The sequence below is a fragment of the Meleagris gallopavo genome, chromosome 10 (genome assembly GCF_905368555.1).
Source record: "Meleagris gallopavo chromosome 10, MGAL_WU_HG_1.1, whole genome shotgun sequence".
Lineage (NCBI taxonomy): Eukaryota > Metazoa > Chordata > Aves > Galliformes > Phasianidae > Meleagris > Meleagris gallopavo.
This window is the reverse complement of record NC_139413.1, coordinates 25,373,804-25,394,278: the sequence shown is the minus strand read 5'-3', so window position 1 is coordinate 25,394,278 and position 20,475 is coordinate 25,373,804. Positions and strand designations below refer to the sequence as shown.

Below are 20,475 nucleotides of genomic sequence, written 5' to 3'. Positions count from 1 at the left end.
TAAGGGGTGAAAAAATTTATGATAGGTGCCAAGCAGCCTGAGGGAAATTAGAAATGCTACAGATCTCAGAAGTAGCTAAATCAATTCCATGTGATGTGCAGGGAGGGGCGGGAGGGAGAGGAGAAGAAGCAAGAGATGGAGTGGCAAAGGGGAGAGAAAATACTCTTGGGCTGCAGGGACCGGGCCAAGCACGAGGGGCTGACACATTAGGGATGGTGCCTGTGGTTGCTGCCCATATTGCTGCCTAGGAAGTATTTCAGACTTCCTTCTTTAACAGCAAGAAATGGCATCTGAACATATGAATAAAATGTAATATAGACATCAGGTTTAGCCTGAAAAGAACAACTGTTGCAGCACATGACTTAGTTAGCTGATACGAGGCTTTGTCAGTGCTTGCATTTTAAGATCATAAATGTTTTCAATAGTGACTAAAGTCACACGAGACCTAAAATAATTTGGAAGCTGTGTACAGAGAATTTATTTAACAACTGAAGCTTAATTGTTAAATTACTTTCTAATCTGCGCAATATTTAATTGACTGTATTGAACCGCGGTACAAATTAAGTCTTCTCTGTAATGTGTTCTGCCATACTGCAGCCCTCCACCAATCCCACACCTCACTGAAGGCGTGCTAAATGGCTCATAGCAGCACTCAGCAAAGGTGCCATAAAAACATCAAATAGTTTGTGATGGACTCCACCAGCATGTGCATATAGGGGTGTCATAAACATCCCTGAGCTATGAAATGCTCCTTTATGGGCTCTTGACCCACTAGAGACAGGATTAAGTGGTAAAACCCTAAAGACAAAAGAGCCAGAGGAGCTGGGGTGGGAGGGGCTTTGCAAAAATGATGCAGTCCTGACCTGGTGTTTTACAGTGGTGAGTCTGTACCAACTGCAACAGGTGTCATTCCTGCTTAATGACGAGCAAAGAGTCAGACACTCGTAAAATAATATTTGGAAGAAAGTGCTGGAAAATGTAAAAAGGACACAGTCCATGAATCAAGCTCTGAAAGCACAGATTCAAAGGAGTGCTTGTACCTTCATTGTGGTACAAGCGTGTATGCAACGTTACGTTTTATGTGTATGTTCCAAGCCAGTATTCCTCAAACAAATAGAAAACCCTGCCTGCTCCATTCAGTGAAGCAGGATGATGTTGCAGTCACCTTTATTTAATTTGTGCAGTCTATGAGGTATCGTTACAAGCGTAACAATTTTCCAATAGTTAATGAGGGTTCCCGAATAAATCGGAGCATCTCCATCTGCTGTCTTACATTGTGGGCGATCTTTTGCCATGGTAGAATGGTCTTCAAATTTAATTCCACGAGGAAGGAATCTGATCACAGTTTAATTTCAGCGCAAAACGCTGTCTCGCAATCAATAAAGCAATGTCAAAGAACTTAGATTTAATAGGAGCCGGAGATAACGTTCCCTTGTCATATGCAGAATAGAGAGATGGGAACATTTCATTTCATTGTAAGAGATAGAATGCAAGCGTGCTTTCAGAGGAACCTAGTAAATCAATACCAGTGTTTTATCTAAGGAAGATCCCATCATTAATTTTGAACTCTTAACACGTTGTGAAAGTCTGGAGCACACCTTTAACTTAGCCATGTTCAGCCCAAAGTCAGCATCAAGCTTCCATTTCCCTAAGAACAAGCAGTCTCAATCTCAGGAAGCTAGGAGTCATTTAATGAGGAATGAAAGTAACATATGTCCCGTCTGCTGTTTTTATATGTAGTCAGCTTCCTCTTATGTGCTGCCTTCCCATTGAAACTCCTGTGCCTGTTCTGCGGGAGCCACATTACCTGTCACTGCCTCACGTGCACATGGCCCTCTCTCCTCCATATGCACACATCCTCTCTGGTTTTGAGTTTTAAAATGTTTTTTAAACTCTAAAAATAACCAGTTGTTTAGAGATTGCCTGGATACCACCCTGCTTCTCAAAAAGTGCTTTTCTCCAAACCAGCAGGAATCTGGACCTCAAAAGAAATCTCTGCGGCTTTGCCTGCTCTCAGAAATATCCCCGGATGAGTGGGGAGCAGGGTGATACATCAGAGGGTGGGAATTCAAACTAATGGGTTGAGTTAGAGAAACTTTTCAAGGACGTTATTCTGAGTAGAACCGCTTCAACATTACTTTGGTAATGAAATGGTAATTATATCAGAGTGAGAAGGATGCTAGTACTTGGTGTTGCTGTCTGGCCAAAACACGCTTCATAGGATTATAGAATCGTTAAGGCTGGAAAAGTGCACTAAGATCATCTGGTCCAGCCATCGATCCATCACCACCAAGCTTACTGTGCTTTTTTGGAGTTCTTTTACTGCTTTAAGTGAAACCTCACCTGCTGCTTAGTGCTGTAGAGATAAAGCGACCCTGCTGTCAGTTTGCAGAGATTGGATCTCTCACCCTTCATCCTGCAGTCTGTCCTCAGAGTTGCTCTGTGGGAAGCTACAAGTAGCTGCTGTGCTCTCTTCCTATTCCTACCAACAGGGATTCTGTACCTACGGTGCTGCTTACCTTTTAATTAGGTAGTGGTATGTGTTAATTGAATTATATCTCACCAGAAGATACAAAGAAAAATATTCAGTTGATGCTTTTTTATCAAATTATTAAAAGTAAGTCACGTTTGGCCAGACTTTGAAAAGGGAATAGGCATAAATAGTTCAGATGTTAATTGATTTTGACACCAGGGAATGCTTGTGTTTTTAATTCCATAGGTGCATTGAGATGCAGGTGAAGCACCGATGGAAGGAAACGATACAGATTTAATGGAACATTTTGATGGGTATTTCTTGCTGTGTTTTCTTCCTTTTTAATAGCTACTACAGCACCACCACGCAGTTCATGAGATATCGTACATCGCAAAGGATATCACAGACCACCGAGCGTTTGGATATGTGTGTGGGAAGGAGGGAAATCATCGATTTGTGGCAATAAAAACAGCCCAGGCAGTAAGTATCAGATAATTGTCATTTTCTTCATCGTAGTTCATAGAATCATATCACAGAATCATAGAATGGCCTGGGTTGAAAAGGACCACAATGATCATCTACTTCCAACCCCCTGTTATGTGCAGGGTCGCCAACCAGCAGACCAGGCTGCCCAGAGCCACATCCAGCCTGGTCTTGAATGCCTCCAGGGATGGGGCATCCACAGCCTCCTTGGGCAACCTGTTCTAGTGCTTCATCACCCTCTGTGTGAAAAACTTCCTCCTAATATCTAACCTAAACCTCTCTCGTCTCAGTTTAAAACCATTCCCCCTTGTCCTATCACTATCCACCCTCCTAAACAGTTGTACTCCCTCCTGTTTATACACTTCCTTCAAGTACTGGAAGGCCACAATGAGGTCTCCCTGGAGCCTTCTCTTCTCCAAGCTAAACAAGCCCGGTTTCCTCAACTTTTCCTCATAGGAGAGGTGCTCCAGCCCTTTGGTCCTCCTCTGGACCTGTTCCAAGAACTCAGTTGAAAGGCCGTGTTCATAACCAGCTGTTCAAGAAGCCCATCTTGTATTCTTTCTGTCTTTGGAGACTGTTTAGATGTTCTTAAATGGTCAATTAATGAAACCATTTTGGGAAAAAAGAAAAGAAGTAATATATTTCATTATTTACATTATTCTTGATGTATTCTTTTTTTCCAGTGATTACTTACAATTTTCCTTTCCTCTATAGAAACCTTTCACACTGCTTCTATTTCCGTAGGCTGAACCTGTGATTCTGGACTTGCGAGATCTGTTTCAGCTCATCTATGAACTGAAACAAAGGGAAGAAATGGAAAAAAAGGCGCAAAAGGACAAGCAGTGTGAACAGGCGGTATACCAGGTACATGCATAAGCTTAGACTACCACCAAAAAAAATGTTTGAAGTATCCCCAAGAATTCCTCCAAAGAGGCCCCCTCAGCCTTTGTTGACAGTGGTAGGTTTGAATGAAAAATGTGTATCTAAGAGCTCAGAAGTAGGATTAAACAGCGATGAAAGAGGTCACCTGGGGTAAGATGAACATGCTTAGCGACTTGAAATGTCCTGCTCATTTCCAAGACAGAGTTTCTTCTAGTTGAAAACTTAAATGAAGGCCACTGTGTTGCAAGTTGTGCTTTTAACATCTTGTACTTTAGAGATGATTCATTAAACTTCTGAATGTGTGCATTTGGGTCAAATCAAATAAGGTGCAGGTTGCTAAACTCTCATGAAACAAGAATAGTGTTACTTTGTAGAATAACTTGACTTTATCTGCATACTAAAGAAAGAGAACTATATACTTACCTGCACATTTTGCTTAGTTCTTTGCTGTCCTTTAGTATCTGAATACAGTTCTTTTATCTCTGCCGTTTATGTTCTTTGCTTTTACTGCCTGTCCTCTTACTTTGCTGTAGACAATTTTGGAAGAAGATGTAGAAGACCCTGTATACCAGGTAATTTCTGAAGCTGCACGACCTGGGAGTTTCAGAAATGACTAGATATATGTTATCTTCAAACACAGCCAAAGCCTTTCACAAAATGTTTTGAAATGTACTGAGATAGATTTCACGAGAGACTACATTTTACAGAAAGTAGCACGTTTAGGGATTAAGATGTAATAGCACAGCATTTCTGCATAGAAATATTAGATTGAATCTTTCCTAAAATGTACTTTTTGAATCCAGATTTGAAGTTTCCAACTGAGATTTGTCATTATTTCCTTATTTTTTTAACACGCAATCTAACAGAAAAGAGTTCCTTCGAAAATAAGGAAGTTGACACCTCATTTTTATAGCAATAAATTAACATCTTGTTGTTGGCTTCTATGCAGCCAGAATTTCATTCAGAGAGTGAATATTTGTTAAAAAGAAACACAGAGGAATTAATGTTATAATGCTCTCCCTTGTTGGCATTTTGGGTTATGATTTAATAATAAATCTGTAGTTTAAGTCTTGTTTCATCCAAGCAAAATGCCTGGGAGTAAAGATAATTATCAGAAATATGTCAATATATTCATGTCCAATATCCTGCTGAGTGTGAAGAAGAAAAAGATGTAATTTCATTCTCGTGTTTTTGTGCTTAGATTTGTGTTTTGTGGAGATTTTGTGTTCTTCCACTTAAAAATACCAGTTGGAGGCACACTGAAAGAAACCAATTCAAGCATTAGTGACTATTGAGCACTGTCTAAGGTGTTTCAAGGAAGATGAGAAGAATTAGGATGCCCTAAATTATGGTTCAGCTTTTATAATGTCAGGAGTTTTACTTTATGTGTTCCTCACAATAAAACAAGAAGCTGAAGATGAAAAGTGTTGTGACAGCCTTTCACCATGTGGTATGTTGCACGAGCTCCAGCCTATTCTCCCAGTTTGGATTTTGCTTTTTTCTTCATAGATAATAAATACGTAGGGAAATAATTGCCATTATGTAAAAGAAGCAAAATTCACGTTGACTTCAGAAAATTAATACTGGACCACAGGCGGTATCCCTAGTGAGAAAGAATTAGGAAGCTGCTCTAATGATCATTAGAGGAGATTTAGGTCTATTCTCTGCTGGTTTATGAAATATGAAACAACCTTACTCTGTGCTTTCCAACAAACCAGTTGTCTGGTTCCATTCAGCCTTTACTTTGAACTTGTTTCTTTAATGCCTGCCTGTGTTTTTATGTGGAATTCCAAATTGCCTTTTTCCCTCTGTTTCATCTTTGACTTTTCCTCTCTGGCTGCTGGTGTAATAGTACATTGTGTTTGAGGCTGGACATGAGCCAATCCGTGAGCCTGAAACAGAAGAAAACATTTATCAGGTATAAAATCACTGCTTCTGTGTTTTCATTGCAACAGTTGCGAGCATTTAGTAAAACACATTTCATATATAATTCACTTTTATTAGTTTTCATTCATCGCAAAAAATGTCTGACATTTCATTCTTATGACCTTACATGAATAATCTGCCAGTCTCCGTGTATTTATTTGTTTGTCTGTTCAGCTTCTGCAGGTTTTATTAACTTTGTCTGTAAGTTTTGCCAAATTATGAAGGGTCTTAAACCTTGAGCACACCATATAAAGTGATTATTGGTGGGTTCTCTTTTCTCCTTTTAATTCATAGAAACTTTTTACAGCTGGTCTAAGAAACTGATAGTGAAATCTCATAGAGACCATCTAAGCAATTCTTAGGCATTTTATTGGTACTTTTCTTCATTTTTGGCTAAGCAAGGATAACAACTGAGCAAAACATAAGAGTTATCAATGGATATCTCCCATACTGGGGAAAATATTTTCATTGTGTATGTATTACGTTAGAGCTCAAGCTTGTGTTCTTCACAAAAGGATTGCATTGAAAGCAATATAAAATAATCTTTAGTTGTTCAATTTCTCCACAAGGGATCAGTGCAGGATTTATTAAAATATAATGTAATTCATTCCGTATCACATACTAGGAACAAATCTGGAGATAGACAGAAATCTCTCTATGCTGTAAGAAAACAAAAGATTTGAGGAAATCTTTTGGTGTAGAGGGAAAGGAGATCCAGGAATTTAATGTGATTAAACATTTCATCTGGCTGTTTCTCCTATTAGCAGTGGTTGATCTGCTAATAGGAGAAGCTTTTTTGAGGTAGACAGGAGCAGGGAAACAACAAAAATGAGGAAAAGTTTTTTTAAGTAATGAGAAGAGGTAGGAAGATAATAGAATCAAATAAGCAGGTAGAGTAGCTGTAAAACAGAATAGAAAGAAGCTAAATTGGGAAAGGGAAATGCAAATGAAAAATTAGAAAACAACAATCTTGTAGACACCATTACAGGGTCATTAAGGTGAAGTTTGCATAACCTGTTTCTGTAGATTTCGTGGCATCCCTGCCGTGCAAAATAATGTACGCATTACATCCATAGAGCAAAGCATTCAGAGCTCTCAAGGTGAGAGCATGCCTAAGGTTGAATATTTTCTACCACATAGTGCTGAAAGGTTGGGTATTTTCAGAAAAACTGTCCCTTATAAAATGGCTACTTGAATTTTGTGCTAGAAACAAAGCTCCAATGATAACAGCATTCAGACATAACAACATTTTGATAGTTCTTCATCGGAGCACAAACAAAGCTTGTAGGGAGGTTGTGAAGAAGTATCAGTGAAAGGAAGCACAAATGAGGTTGTCAGTCCAAGGGTTTGCAGATCTAAAGCTGACTGGTGGATGTGGAAGAAGTAGGATGTATATCTTGAGGAGCTGGCTAGAGAAAAGGAACTCACCTAGAGAATAGAAGCACTCATTGGATGTTTACGTAAAATGGAAATATAAGATGGGAAACAGATAGTGAGTTACTCATCTCAAGGTTACTGGCCTGTAAGTCACCAGAGAGTTGCTCAAGGTTTCATTTGACAGTCTTGGGATGTGAAGTGTTTTCTCCCACAGAAAATACGCAGAAGTGCGCTGAAAATACCTGTGATAAATAATACACCACAATCTAGGTGTATGCAGTCTAGCGTTGTCCTGCTCTTTATTTACTGCAGGCAATACCTTGGAAAGAGCAAATACTGAGATTAGATACCAGCAGGTCTTATTCTGTGATCTATCACAACGGGCAGATGCTGAAGTATAGCTGCCAGAGACTTGCCCAGAGCCACTGGCTCCCAAGTTCCCACATACCTCATGGCTTGCTATAAATCTGGGATTCCACATCTTATGCTGAGATCACCAGAAAAATTGTTTCTCTTAGAAGATCTTGATGAATGTAGAACCATCCAGGTTTTTATTAAAAGTGAAATTGGAAAAGGTCCTCTTTGTTGCTTTGTTTTTCGCTTGGTACCAATCCTCAGTTGCCTCATAGCTCCTCACCTCAGCCTGGCAAAATCTGTCATCTGGTTCTGCTCTGTTTTTTCAACCAAGAGCTGGTACTCAAAAAGTTCTATTCTCCCATGGTAAAAGAGATTCCTGCCCAGTGAGTAGCTGAAGATGGAAGATATATACTGAATGTGATAATCTCTAATTTTGTTTAATGTAGTAGAGGTCACAACTTCCTTTCTTCTCTCTCTGTCTATCACCTTTCTTGGATATGTTATCCCAAAAGCTACATCTGTTTGCTCTTTTAATCCTGTCTCTCTACATAATGTATTAGTTAGAATCATTTAAGTTGGAAAATACCTTCAAGGTCATCAAGGCAACCATCAAGAATTAATCACTGAGCTTGAATTGATCACTGAGCATCCACCTATCCTTTCTCTCGTGTCAGATTTCTTAATGGCATCTCTTTGCCTGTCTGTTTTATTATAGTGAGATGGGGATGGGATTTCGCTATGCATTTTTGTAATGTTTATGTTGAGCACTGCTCTGTATGGAGGGGTAAGATCTCTGCTGCAAAGAGTTGACAATCTAAGGCCAGGGTTTTGAGTTGTGGTGTTCACGTTCCTGTAAGATGCAAGTACATCAAACTGGTTTGCAAACTGTCCTAGAGGCAGAGCTGTCAGCAGCGCTGGTGCTTCTAGCACTATGCTGATATGGCCAAGCAAAGAGAAAAGCAGGGACTACTGAGAAGAAAAAGAAGAGAACGACTGCAGGGGAAGCTTTCCAGGGAGAAAATAAAAATTCCATACTGGTTCTAGTTTATGAATAGTTAATCTCACAGCATTTGTTCTCTCTTCAAGGAAGACTAAGCATTCCAGTAACTTATGAAATAGAGTATTCATGGTTTTGCACAGTCGCCTAGCAGTCTGTGAAGAGAGAGCCTTTTTCTATTAGACTGAATTGTTCCTTTCTCACCAGTCTCGCATACCTCGTATGATACATGGCTTTAGTGGAAAAGACCAGTACTTTCAGAAAACTGAGGGAAACAAGTCATTCCTGGGCCAGGAACAGAAAAGAAGTCTTAAAAATGTGCCTGTAATAATAAATTGCATTCTGTTTCTGTGAGGGTTCTGTATTCATGCCTCTTGATTGCTCTTGAATAGATTCTTCCATGTGCACTGTGTTAAAGATTGAACACTTAAATGTGAGCATGCAGGTCCTAGGACAGTAGAGAGACCTCTGGATATAGAAACTAAGAAATAATTATGCAGTTCTGTGAATAAACAGTTCCTTCAGCTTTCCCTAAAATAGATCTGTGCTCATATCAAAACTCCAAGGTATTTATTGTCTTAGAAAACAAAAGGATCTGTCAAATCTATAGGATTATTTCTGCTGTTAACCTGTGAGGTTTCATAAATGTTTGAGCCATAACCTTAGGTTGAGTGCCTTTGTTCAGTGGAAAAGCAGCGCTGATTTACTTAGAGCATGTGTGTCTATTTAGAGCCTCTGTTTTTTTTTACTGTTCCTTTAGCTTGTGTCATTTACAATAGGCATTTAGTGCTTTTAGGAAGGAGAAGAAATACAGTCACAAATTATAAATATGTAAAACAGCAGTCCTTAGGCATGCTAAACCCAGTATTACAGAGCAAATGAATTCACACGACTAGGATGTAAATGCCCACGGTGTAAATTATGACTGTTGACTCACTTAGTTTATTTAATTGTATCATCATCGTCCCTAGCCACAAGAGAGGCTGTTGACTCCAGCTCCCTGGCTGTCAGTGGCTGTGCAGCCTCAAACCCTGGCAGGCCATAATTCTTTACAGAATTGCAGATTTGTGACCAACTATCACTTAGAGCAGCCCATGGGACCCAATCACTGCAGGGATACATGTGGCTTCACTTGACTTAGATTATTAAAAGAATTGGAAGGGAGATATCGAATGCCATAGGCCAAACATCTCTCTCTCTGATTGCACTGCTGCTCTGGATCTCTTTTACAGAGGAAGATGACATTCTGACCTGATCATAACTCCCATGTCCATCTTCTAACTCCCAAGTAAAATGATTAAGCAACCACTTTTGTAGGAAAGAGATCCAAATGCACCTGAATTTCATGCAGCTGGACTAAACTGAGAATGAAAATCTCATCTCTGAGCACTACTGAGTTTTAGGTTTTTAAAAATTCAGCTAGATGTTCTATTTCTTCAGTGCCATCTTCATCAACATCGCTGCTTGAATGTCAAGGATACCATCCTTAAGCAACTGCCTTGTATTTAAATATCAGTTGCAGACTTTGACTTTTCATCAAACCTGCTGGAAGAGTGACCATAGTGTCTGTTTGCTGTTGCAGGTTCCTACCAGCCAAAAGAAGGAAGGTGTTTATGATGTGCCAAAAAGTCAACCTGTAAGTGTAAGTATCTTCATTATTTATATGCAGGGAAGAAGGTATGTTTCTTAGCTTCTGTGACCTTTATTGTTGCTTGTAGTGTTTGCCACATCCCTTAGGATGTGAATTTCGTCAGTGATCTACTATTGTTGTTTCAAAGTAACCAAGGCTGGTAATGTCTCTTATATCCATCTCATTCATTACTTGAATCTCCTCCTTTTTGTCTTTTCTGGTTGATTCTTACGCAAGTCACCATTTATAAAAGTGATGTCTAGTTAAGAGTTGACAGAGAGCCTTCTGCATGTTAATGCGTGGATTTTTGCTGCTTGGATCAAAAGAGTTATTCCATTACCCAAAGCTATATAAGGCTTGTCACCCTTTCTCACTGCTACAGTCACAAAACACATGCCAACTGGACGTGGCTGTGTTTTCTCCCCATGCACTCCCTGAGGTTTCCTCCCAAACGGTTGTGTTATTTCTGTAGTGCTTGAAGTACCTAACAGGCTGAGTATCAATAGAGATGGTAGACTGAATTCTTTCTGCTTTGTGCCTTGCATGGACAGTTGATTTTGCTCGAAAAGGAGGGTAATGCACTGTTCTGTCCAAATGGCACCATTCCCTTTCTGCATCTGAGCATCTAGAAGTGGTGAAACATTTATCCTCTGAACATATAAGGAATGGTAACAAGCTGGTGAGAGAAGTGGAATGACAGATGTCTTAGCAAGAAAACATACATTTGCTGAAGGGTGGGTTGTGTTGTTTCGTGTACATTTGTGTAAATGAAACAATATCTTGATAAAATGTAGATTGTGTTGGTTACACAGAAATTGCGTATTTCAGAGGATCTGTGTGTGAAAAATGGAGGAAAAGGTCAGGATTTCAGTCTGCTGTAAGCATGGCAGAAATGCCTGTGTTCGGGAGAGGGAAAGAGAGGGGCTCATTTCACACAAGGATGTGGTAAATTGCACAGCTTGGGCTGAGCACAGAGACTGAGATGCCAAATAAAAAAGATAAATGCTGGGGAGGGGCTGGATGGGGGTCTGAATTGTGACACTTCTGAGGTTTGCACAAACAAACAAAACTTGCCATAAATATTTCATGATAATCCACTAGGAGGAGGGAGCCATCATCTTGTTGGCTGGGAAAATGTAGGAAGATAACTCACATTGCATAGCTAATTAAAGGTATTCATGGACCAGGAATAGCTGTAGATTTTTCACTCATTTCTCACATAGCTCAGTGTTAGAGTTTTTCCTCTGTGTGTTTCTTGTGACTTTTTTATTATTCCTTCCGTGATGTTTCAGATTTACTCTGGGTATAGTCTGTAATTTAGGTCATTGCAGTATAACTGTGTGTAGTGTACACTTGAAATCATGCCTGCAGACACTTTGGTTTTAGACTGTCCTGATAAAGAGCATAGCTGTGAGATATAAGGCATATGGAACCGACCCTGTAATCATCAAATGTATTAAATGTGTCATCTCTATGGAGTGTGTTGCAGACTTAATTTTTTTGTTATTTCATGGCTATATTAAAGCTGTTTAGACCTCTTCCTCCGAACAAGTTTCTACTTTAATTTATAAAAAGAAAAACGAGAAGAGGGAGAAACACGTAGCAGAGATTTTATTTCCCCTTTTTATAGTAATATGTATTAAAAAAAAAAAAGAGGAAAGAAAAGAAAAGCAGAGATCGCTCTTAAAATTAGCAATTTAATATTCCACTGCCCATCTGATTTATTGCTCACCCTTCCGTGTGTGAGACTCTCTGTCATTGAGACACTTACCATATATTTTTTTTTCAATTTATAGCTGTCCTTATTATATAAACCTCTAAAATTCAATCTGAGGGCAAATAATCTAGCTCATCTACCTGGTTTAAACTTATAAGGACACTTCCTTTATTAGGAGGTCTTGCTTTCATTAATTTCATAATGGATGAGGGAAGAGAGAAACTTTTTGTAGCTCCTAATAGGTTTCAGGCATCATGAATTCTCTCTCCTGACAATAAATGCAGCACTTAATAAAAATGCAGCAAGTTTTGCTCAGGTTCAGGCTGAATTACCCACGTTCCCTAGATAGAGATTGATTTTCCATCTTGGGATTGTTTTTCTCCGATGTGTTCTCAGGCAAATTATCCATAGCTTCAGCACATCAAGGTGGGGGCATGGAGCTGGTCATCTTGGTGCCATCCACCTTTGGCTCTCTGTGAAGAGGAGAGAAATAGGCACCTCTAGGGATGTCCTCCTGTCTTGTGAGGTGTCCCTCTCAAGTGGAGGTGAGAGTATGTCCAGATATGTCCAGCTGTTATTCCCTTGTGGCTCTGGAAGAGCCTTAAAGGATGTGAAGGAATGATAAGGAACTGACTTTCGATAGTTACGCTTAGTTGGGATGAGTTCTACTATAATGTTGAGCATAAAAGGCAGAATGCAGCTCAGCTTCAAACACACTCTTCTCTAAGAATCCAGTTTTCTTCCTATATCTGTATTTCCCTTCTTCTGTATTGACTCTTCTTGTACTCATTCTCATTTCCTCTTTGTTTCTTCCTTAGATAAATTCTTATATTCTCAATTCAATGGGGGTAGGCATCAAGCAAACAAAGAAAGCAAGCTTATCCCAAAGAGCTTGTGTTAAGTGGTACATGCTCCACTTAAAAATTGTACTTCTGTAAGGGAAATTAACTGTTCTAAAAAAGTGAAATGTTTAATGAGCTCTTTTTGTTGTAATTTCCCATCGTCTCCCCCTTTATACATACACATCAAGTTCTACCTGTCATGGTGTTTTATTAGAGTCAGACTGTAAATACCCTTCACTGAGACTGTCAGTCACATCACAATAAAACCTTCTCATCAAAATGTCTAAACTCTCTGCTTACCATTTTATGAAGGCTTTCAAACAACTCGTCTTAACTGCTGTATAAAGATTCAAAGCGTTGCAGCTGAAGCCTCACAGTGCAGGCAGCCATTTAGCTGTACCATCTACATGGGAAATATTCCCAAATGAGCACAGAGCAGGCAGGGAGTAGTTGGCTGTCTTAGGGCAAAGGGGTGGGAAGACCAACAGCCTACCCAGAAGGATGCTCACCACGACCTCTAGTTGAAGATGAAGCTGGGCTGGACCAGAGCCCACCCAAGTCTTGGGGCCACAAGGACCCTGGCCCTCCTGCCAAAACGAGGAGCTGTGTTTGGGAGAGCTGTGTTTTATTTCTGGCTAGGAACACATTGACATTTGCAGATTTTTCAGATCCTATGTCAAAAGAAGCGTGCCTGGAAGGCATCATCTGGAAGCTATGGGCACGCCATCTCCAGGAGCTCTCACAGAAGGTCTGGCCCTGGAGTAATGGCATCTCAAAATGTCTGGCAATAGAGCAGCTCAGAGCAGCTTTCCAGATGATTCTGATCCTCTAACAAGTGACTTTTTTCAGTGGCAGTTGGTGTGGAAGAAAGCTTTGTAACCATGCCTTTCCCATAAGTTTGCATCAGTATCCTTACTTTACAAACTGATGATGTTGACTTCAGCCTCTGCCATCAGCTTTTGGGATCCGATTTTCATACAGGAGAAGAAAGAGAGTGCACATACCCAACCTCTGACCATCCGTGCCTGCAAAGCCTTCCCTTTCTGCTTACCTTTGCTGAAAGACTCCTGCAGTCAAATGCCTGACTTAACTGCATTCAGCCCAATCCCATGTCCAAGGCTTAACACTGGGCATGGATTTTTATCAGGCACAGCTAACTGTGGCAACATTTGAAAATACATTAGTTTGTTAGGATAATGTTTTGAGTCTTGCATTTCTCTGATGTCTGGGGAGGCATTTAGAGCAGTGGATATGCATACGCATCTTTGGAGTAGTCGTGGTATCAACTGTTCTGATTTTGTACAGCACTGGGTGCATTGAGATGCGTGGAGCTGGCATTAGGTGCCAGTCAAGGTCCGTCCCCTTTCTGTATTTGTAAGATCATAATATCATAGAATGGTTTGAGTTGGAAGGGACCTTTAAGATCGTGTAGTTCCAACACAATAGGCAGGGACACCTCCCTCTAGACCAGCTTGCTCACAGCTCCATCCAGCCTGGCCTTGAGTGCTTCCAGGGAGGGAAAAGTTGAAGAGTTTTCACTACCATTTCCTATAAAAGGAAATACCTGAGGTACACGGGGAATTCAGAATTAAGTTAAGAGAAAATAAACATATGATTAAGTGCGTGTTTTGATCACATCAAGAGATCCTTAATTTGAAGGAGGCTATTGAGCAGCAGTGAGACAGTTCGTCAGTGCGTTGTCTGTAATCGGGAGCACTTCTTTGTTGAGTTATCACACCGCTCCATTAATCCCACAGCAGTTTTGTGGGATGACAGTGTGCCTGTTGGATATTAGCAGGTCCCAACCTACTGGCTGCGGTTTCACTGATTATTGGTTTAGTCACAGTTCTGCTGTGCTCCTTCGTTAGAGTTCTAATTGTGTTTTTTAGAATGAATTGTAGTTAATTAGCAAGCAGCTTGCAGCTCGTGGAGCTCGTGTAATATTAGCATTCCTTGTGTATAAAGATGTGCAAGTAACCAAAGCCTTGATGACCTAGAACAATGGTTTTAACCATCAGAAAAAAATACTTGATATAGCCAAAATATTTACATTTTCAACTAAAATGAAAAATATATGTATCTTCAGGATCCATGTTAACCATTGACTCGTCATTAAACTTTCCACGTGAAATGCACATAGGGCTCAAAAGCACAGGGCAGCAGCATGGTCAGGAGATCCCTCTGTTATCTGCTGGGCCAAGTGGAGGGCAGGAAATGTGTACAAATCCCTCTGCTGTGAGAGGATCTGAATAGCTAATACCCAGCTCAAAGGTTAATTGCTAATTGCTGGTTAATCAGTATATTTAGTATCCTACATACTCTTTTTAACTTGCTGAGATCTGTATCAGAGTGCAAGATAATTACTGTGGGTATTTTTTATTTTTTTTTTTTTTTTTTAGCACCATGTTTGCTTCATTCTCTGGAATTTCAGAGCCACGCTTTAAGAGACTGCTTTTATCATCTCATCTGCAAAAGTCTAGCAATAGTAATCGGGTTTTTTTCCTGCTGTAAGTTAGCACTGGACCGTTCCTTTCGTAGAACCAGGCTGACTATTCTGGCTCTTGCAGATGTAGAACTGAAGATAAAAAAAATATGCTTCCCACTCTTAGATTTCCCTTTTAAACTCCAAACATTGCTTAGAAAAAAGCTGTTTTTCAGAGTACTTGGCAGTCAGACAGGATGCTGCAGTGGAGGTGGATCATTTTTGGTTCAGGTTTATGAAAGCTGTAGTTCACTTATCTCTTAGTGCTTCTTTACTCCTGTGCTGTTGTGTTGTTTTTTTTTTTCCCAGCTCTTGGATTATGTGTTTTTTTTTTTTACTGAGCAGTGAAAAGTGTTACGAGGAATTTCATTACTGGCTGGAGCGCTTTAAAAAAGCTTGCTGCTGCTTTAAGGAGCCAGATTTACATAGTTCATGTTTAGAAGATTTACAGTATGTCTCACATGCCTGTATGGGAAGATGGAGCTTTCATTACAGGTTTCATGTCGCCCAGATACAAGGATTAATGCTCGCTCCTCCGCCTCGCTCAGCGCGGATGGCAGCACGCTGCTCTGCTGCCTGAGCTTGTGTGAAGGAGACACATTTTGGGGTAATGAAAGAGAGAAAGTCCAGAGGAACCCACAGAAGGCAAGATCGGGGGTTGGAGTGTCTTAAGAGGCTCCTGGTTGTTTAATATCATCACAGGCTTGGATTGGAAGGGACCCCAAAGCCCCTCTAGATCCACCCCTGCAGATGCGAGATGCAGTCCCACCTGGTAACGGCGTGCCTGCATTGTGCAGGGTCTCTCTGCAGCACAAGTGGGAATTTCCAGCAGTCCAAGCCTGCATGCGTGCTGCCTCCCTGCTGCGTTCCCAGAGCCAACGAGGACTGGGATGAGATGCTGGGGGGGACATTCTGAGCTATTTCGAAGGCTTTTGGAGCTTATTTTGAAATGGGTTTGCAGGGTGGTGATTCCTGTGAAGCTTCTCAGTTGCCTAATGTTTGATTTTTTCAAGGATTTGATTGTTAAGATTCTTTCTTAGGGAAGTTCTCTATTGCTTCAATACGTGTTGTCTGAGATTTGGCATTCTGAGGCCACTTAGGTTGTGATTTGCCTTAAATATGTCAGTGGGTAGAGACCTGTGTGAGTGTGTGGGCACACAGACAGCTGGCTCACAGATTCACACAGACATACAAAAAGAATTTAAATGCAACTTGATTTGTGTAAGTAATAACTGTGGCAAGAAAACCTGCATCATAAATGCTGTTACACTGATGTTAGTTCTTCTAGGCAAGAGGAAAGTGTGCTTTTCCACAAATTTGCTGTTAGAGTTTTGATTCACAACCGTATTTTTTTCCTCTGAGCATCTTAAGCCCTTCCTTTCCCCAAACCATTGAGAAGTTCCATTAATGTCATCAGAACCAGACTTCATCGCGTATGCTAATTGCTGAATTAAGAAACATCTGAAGAAGTAAATAGTTGGGATGCAAGCATTGGCATTGTTGTATCCATCAGAAGATTTAGCACAGATAAATTGTGTTTTTCCCCCATCTTGCAGCATTTGAGCTCATTTTGACTGTGTGATTTCTTATCTGTATTCAATGCAAGATGGAAAGGGTTTTTCATTTCAATAGTGGAGTCATAATTACGGAGGTTATCATTTTCATGCTCAGAAATTCATGTCATTTTCATAAATCATTCATTTCATTTCATAAATCATGCTTTGCAGCTGGAGAATGGAAACTTATTGCTGGACATTGATGAAAATCTTGGTTCAGTCACTCAGGTAAGGTTGTGACACTAAAAATGTTTTAAGGAGATATAGATGAAATCAGCTGTAGGAATAGTGCCATCTAAAAATGTTTTGCTTGGGATTAACTTTGCTGGAACTTAGCTAATATATCAGATGTGAATAATTTAAGAAAGTCTAACGGGTGCATTTGGTTGTGTAATGAGACTGAAATCACAAAAGTAAAAGTTGGTGGCCAGAATCCCACCGCCTGCAGATGGATAACACTGTGTTTGTGGGGACAGCTCTACAAAAAGCTCAGCAGTGATACAGGGATTAAAAAAAAGCAGATTTAGGGGTGATGCTGAGCGAGTCGTTTGGAGGGGTGGGGAGAAAGTGGCCTCTTTTGAGGTATGGTGTCTCCTGGCCTCTTGAATCAGCAGCGCCAACGCAAGGCTTGGAGCAGCTTCAGAAGAGTGCTGCCCTTGTCATCATTCCAATCTGTGGGCATTGTAACTAGTGTGTGTGCCCACACTCTGGGTTGTTTGTTTTTTTGTAGTATTCAAGCAGGATTTTGGCCATACACTCTAGAATTGGTTTGCCCATGGTTTTCTTCGTTATTCCTTCCTCCATTTCCACGCAGATACTTAGTGTGATATATAGGCTCATATGAAGAAAATGCACTGTTATATGACTAAAGCAATGTGATCTATTTAATATATGGCATGATGTGAGAAAATATGAAATAATTCATCCCTAGGTATGTTTTTAGACATAAAGCTGAGAGTTATCCAAGCTGCTATATAGATTCCAGCTGAAACTGATTGTAGCATTGCTTTTGTAAGGGGGAACAGAGATTGGATTGCAAAAATGTATGAACCTTTGGAACTATTATATATTGAACGATAGTCTTATTTCTTAGAAGAGCATTTATAATAAAAGTGTGGGGTAAAAAGCTCTCTGGGTGTTTTTTCCCCTTTGTTATGCTCTGAAGCTGTGAAGACTGATCAGCTAGCATGGTGTTTAATGTAAGGGCTCAGTGTTGGCTAGATTTGCAGGTCGAGACTCAAGTTAATATCAAGCGTATGTGAAAGGATGTTGCAGAGAGCTGAGATTTGATGAACCGAGTTAATATTGCTACTAAATCCCATTTAGACCAAAAATTCTGGATTCCCATCTGTGTGGGTATGATTGAGTACAGTGCGAAGGAGAAGGAAAGCCCACAAGCAAAAGAAAGGTGATAAAGAATTAGTCCTTGAGCTGCCACCATGGCATTCCTGTATATCCATCCTGCTAAGGGCTGTAGATAGGTTTAGGTTGCCCATGGAGCTCTGAGGTTTGGTGGCCCTAGACTCCAGTTGAGATGATCTGGGGGGAAAGCACCCAGCCAGGGGGGACATCCCTAGGTGTACGACTGCTTCTGCTGCCTTCCACCAAGGTCTCAACGTGAGCACACACAGACCCTGTGGTTATTTCTGTCCTAGTTCACTCATGAGCAGTTTTAAAGACTGGCCACGTTTTGTAGCTCTGCCCGTACTGAAAACACCCATTACCTTAATCATCAGTGTTCGTTAGAATAATGGCCAGAGGTTGAGTGCTGGAATCAGGCTGTCCTGAAATTGACTCTTTGAAAGTGGAGCCTCTCTGAGCGTTATATCCCTATAGGGGTCCTTCAGATTGTTGTATTAACCTTAATTAATATCTTACTCTAATTTCCAGTTAAAATATGAGGACTTCCATGCCAGTCATTTGGCAGAGTGAAGTATTTGCAGCCAGTCAAGGTGCTCCTTATTATGAAAGTGCTTTTTCCCCTCTGGTCCAGTTACATGAGACTTGTACGGGTGACCTATTTTGAGATCAAACTGAAGGATGCCCTTAGAAAACACTTCCAACATGAGTTATATGTAGAGTTACAAACTTATAATAACCCAGTTGTGCATCCTCCTTCAAGTCCACTTATCCAGGTCACACCTGTCCCATGGGCAAGGGGAAATCAGGCAGCACTCTCAAAGTCCTTCCCTTCTGTATCCTTCTGTCACTTCCACAGCCTGCTGCCGTGTTTTAAGACCTTGATTTGGGGATTTGGAAAAGGAGCCAGGGAACAGAGCTGGCGGTAAATTGTGCTTGGTTTTCAGTGATGTTAAGGGCAGAGCAATAATGCATCCAGTCCCATTCAGAGTAGTTTTCTCATGCTTCATTCGTTTTTTAGGGAGGAGAGTTCCCCATAGTATCATTTTTTAGCATCAGCTGCCATCTAGTTAGGTCCATGGGCAATGTAAAAATCCTACAGCTCGAGTCCATGTGTTTCTTCTATATGGAACTGGACATTTGAAGCCTATATGGCTCTTTTGGTTTTGTATTGATGGCTGTTACTAGTTAACTTTACGAGTTGTTGTAAATTAACTTGCTCTTTCTTTTCCTCAAAAGGCAAATGGAGATGTTTTTTTTATCTTTGCAGGCTGTTACCCAACTAGAGCTTTTTGGGGACATGTCCACTCCTCCCGATGTAACCTCTCCCCCAGTAAGTATCCAGGGAAACTGGATGGGGTGTTTTCCTACATCCTATTTTCAGCACATTTATGGAGCATGTTTACAATTCAGGTCATTGGCCATTGCAGTAGGGAGGATTTCAAAGTAGTTTTTATGTTCCAAGAAAATAAAAGTGAAGCAAATTGAATGTGGAATCACTGGTTCTTGAAGAAGTGCAAAAATATCTTCAATTTTTATTTATCTGATATAGGGCTAGGTGTCACATAAGATATAATCTGAACTGCAGATCTCCTTCCCTGGTGTTTATCAGAGCTGCATGCTTCACTGCTCTCTGTCTTGAGCTCCCTGTCTCTTTCCTGTGCTGCAGCAAGATCCAGTTACAGCTGATATATCACAACTCCTTGATTCCACCAAGCACATAGCCCAGAACTGCTATTAAAGACTAAAGAGTAAAGAGAGGGAGGGCTGAATGTGTTTTGAGAGGAATAAAAGCATTCTCAACAGGCTTTTTTGCATCATAAGATGAAAACACAGTCATTTTCCTATGGCATTTTTGAACCTTATGTTAAACTGTAGGGGAGTATGAATATACTGAGAAAATGAAAGTGCTCTGAAGTCACCAGGCTCAGATCTCCAAGGTGTTCTGGAGGATGTCTGGGAGTAGATACTCAAAGTCCTGTCTCCTTGCCCTTAGCTTGCTCAATTAGATTGTGTTTCTCCTTTAATGTGGACCAATGGCTCTGGTCCTGTTGGTTGATTGGAAGCACTGTTATATCTTGCAGATATTTCATTTACCTTTACTGTTTTTCTACATTAATGCCTAAGTCTGTAGCTTATACAGGCTGTCACCTAATGGCTAGAATCACAAGTCTATATATTGGTATTTGTGTATGATTTAGTCCAGACAAAGGACTATTTTTATTTTCCTGTGGCAAATTCTCTCTCTTTTTCTTTTTCTCCTTTCTCCAGCACATTCTAATACTCTTTATTTCTATCGCTTTTCTCCTTCTACATCTTTCCGTTCTTTTTTCTTTCACTTTCTTCCCTCTAAAACTGTGAGCTTCAGAGGAGCAGCAGCGAGTATATGCTGCA

General features: G+C 40.4%; 1 protein-coding gene across 5 annotated transcripts in view; it reads left to right on the top strand.

Moving 5' to 3' along the window:
* DAB1 (DAB adaptor protein 1) overlaps nt 1-20,475 on the top strand; it is a 128,294-nt gene that overhangs the window by 92,431 nt on the left and 15,388 nt on the right. For all 5 annotated transcript variants that reach the window (XM_085231315.1, XM_085231316.1, XM_085231318.1 and 2 more), the window contains 5 exons: nt 2,822-2,953; nt 3,701-3,820; nt 10,078-10,137; nt 16,894-16,950; nt 19,352-19,414. In XM_085231315.1, coding sequence (XP_085087441.1) covers nt 2,822-2,953; nt 3,701-3,820; nt 10,078-10,137; nt 16,894-16,950; nt 19,352-19,414 — 432 coding nt within the window. The remainder of the gene's footprint in view (nt 1-2,821; nt 2,954-3,700; nt 3,821-10,077; nt 10,138-16,893; nt 16,951-19,351; nt 19,415-20,475) is intronic.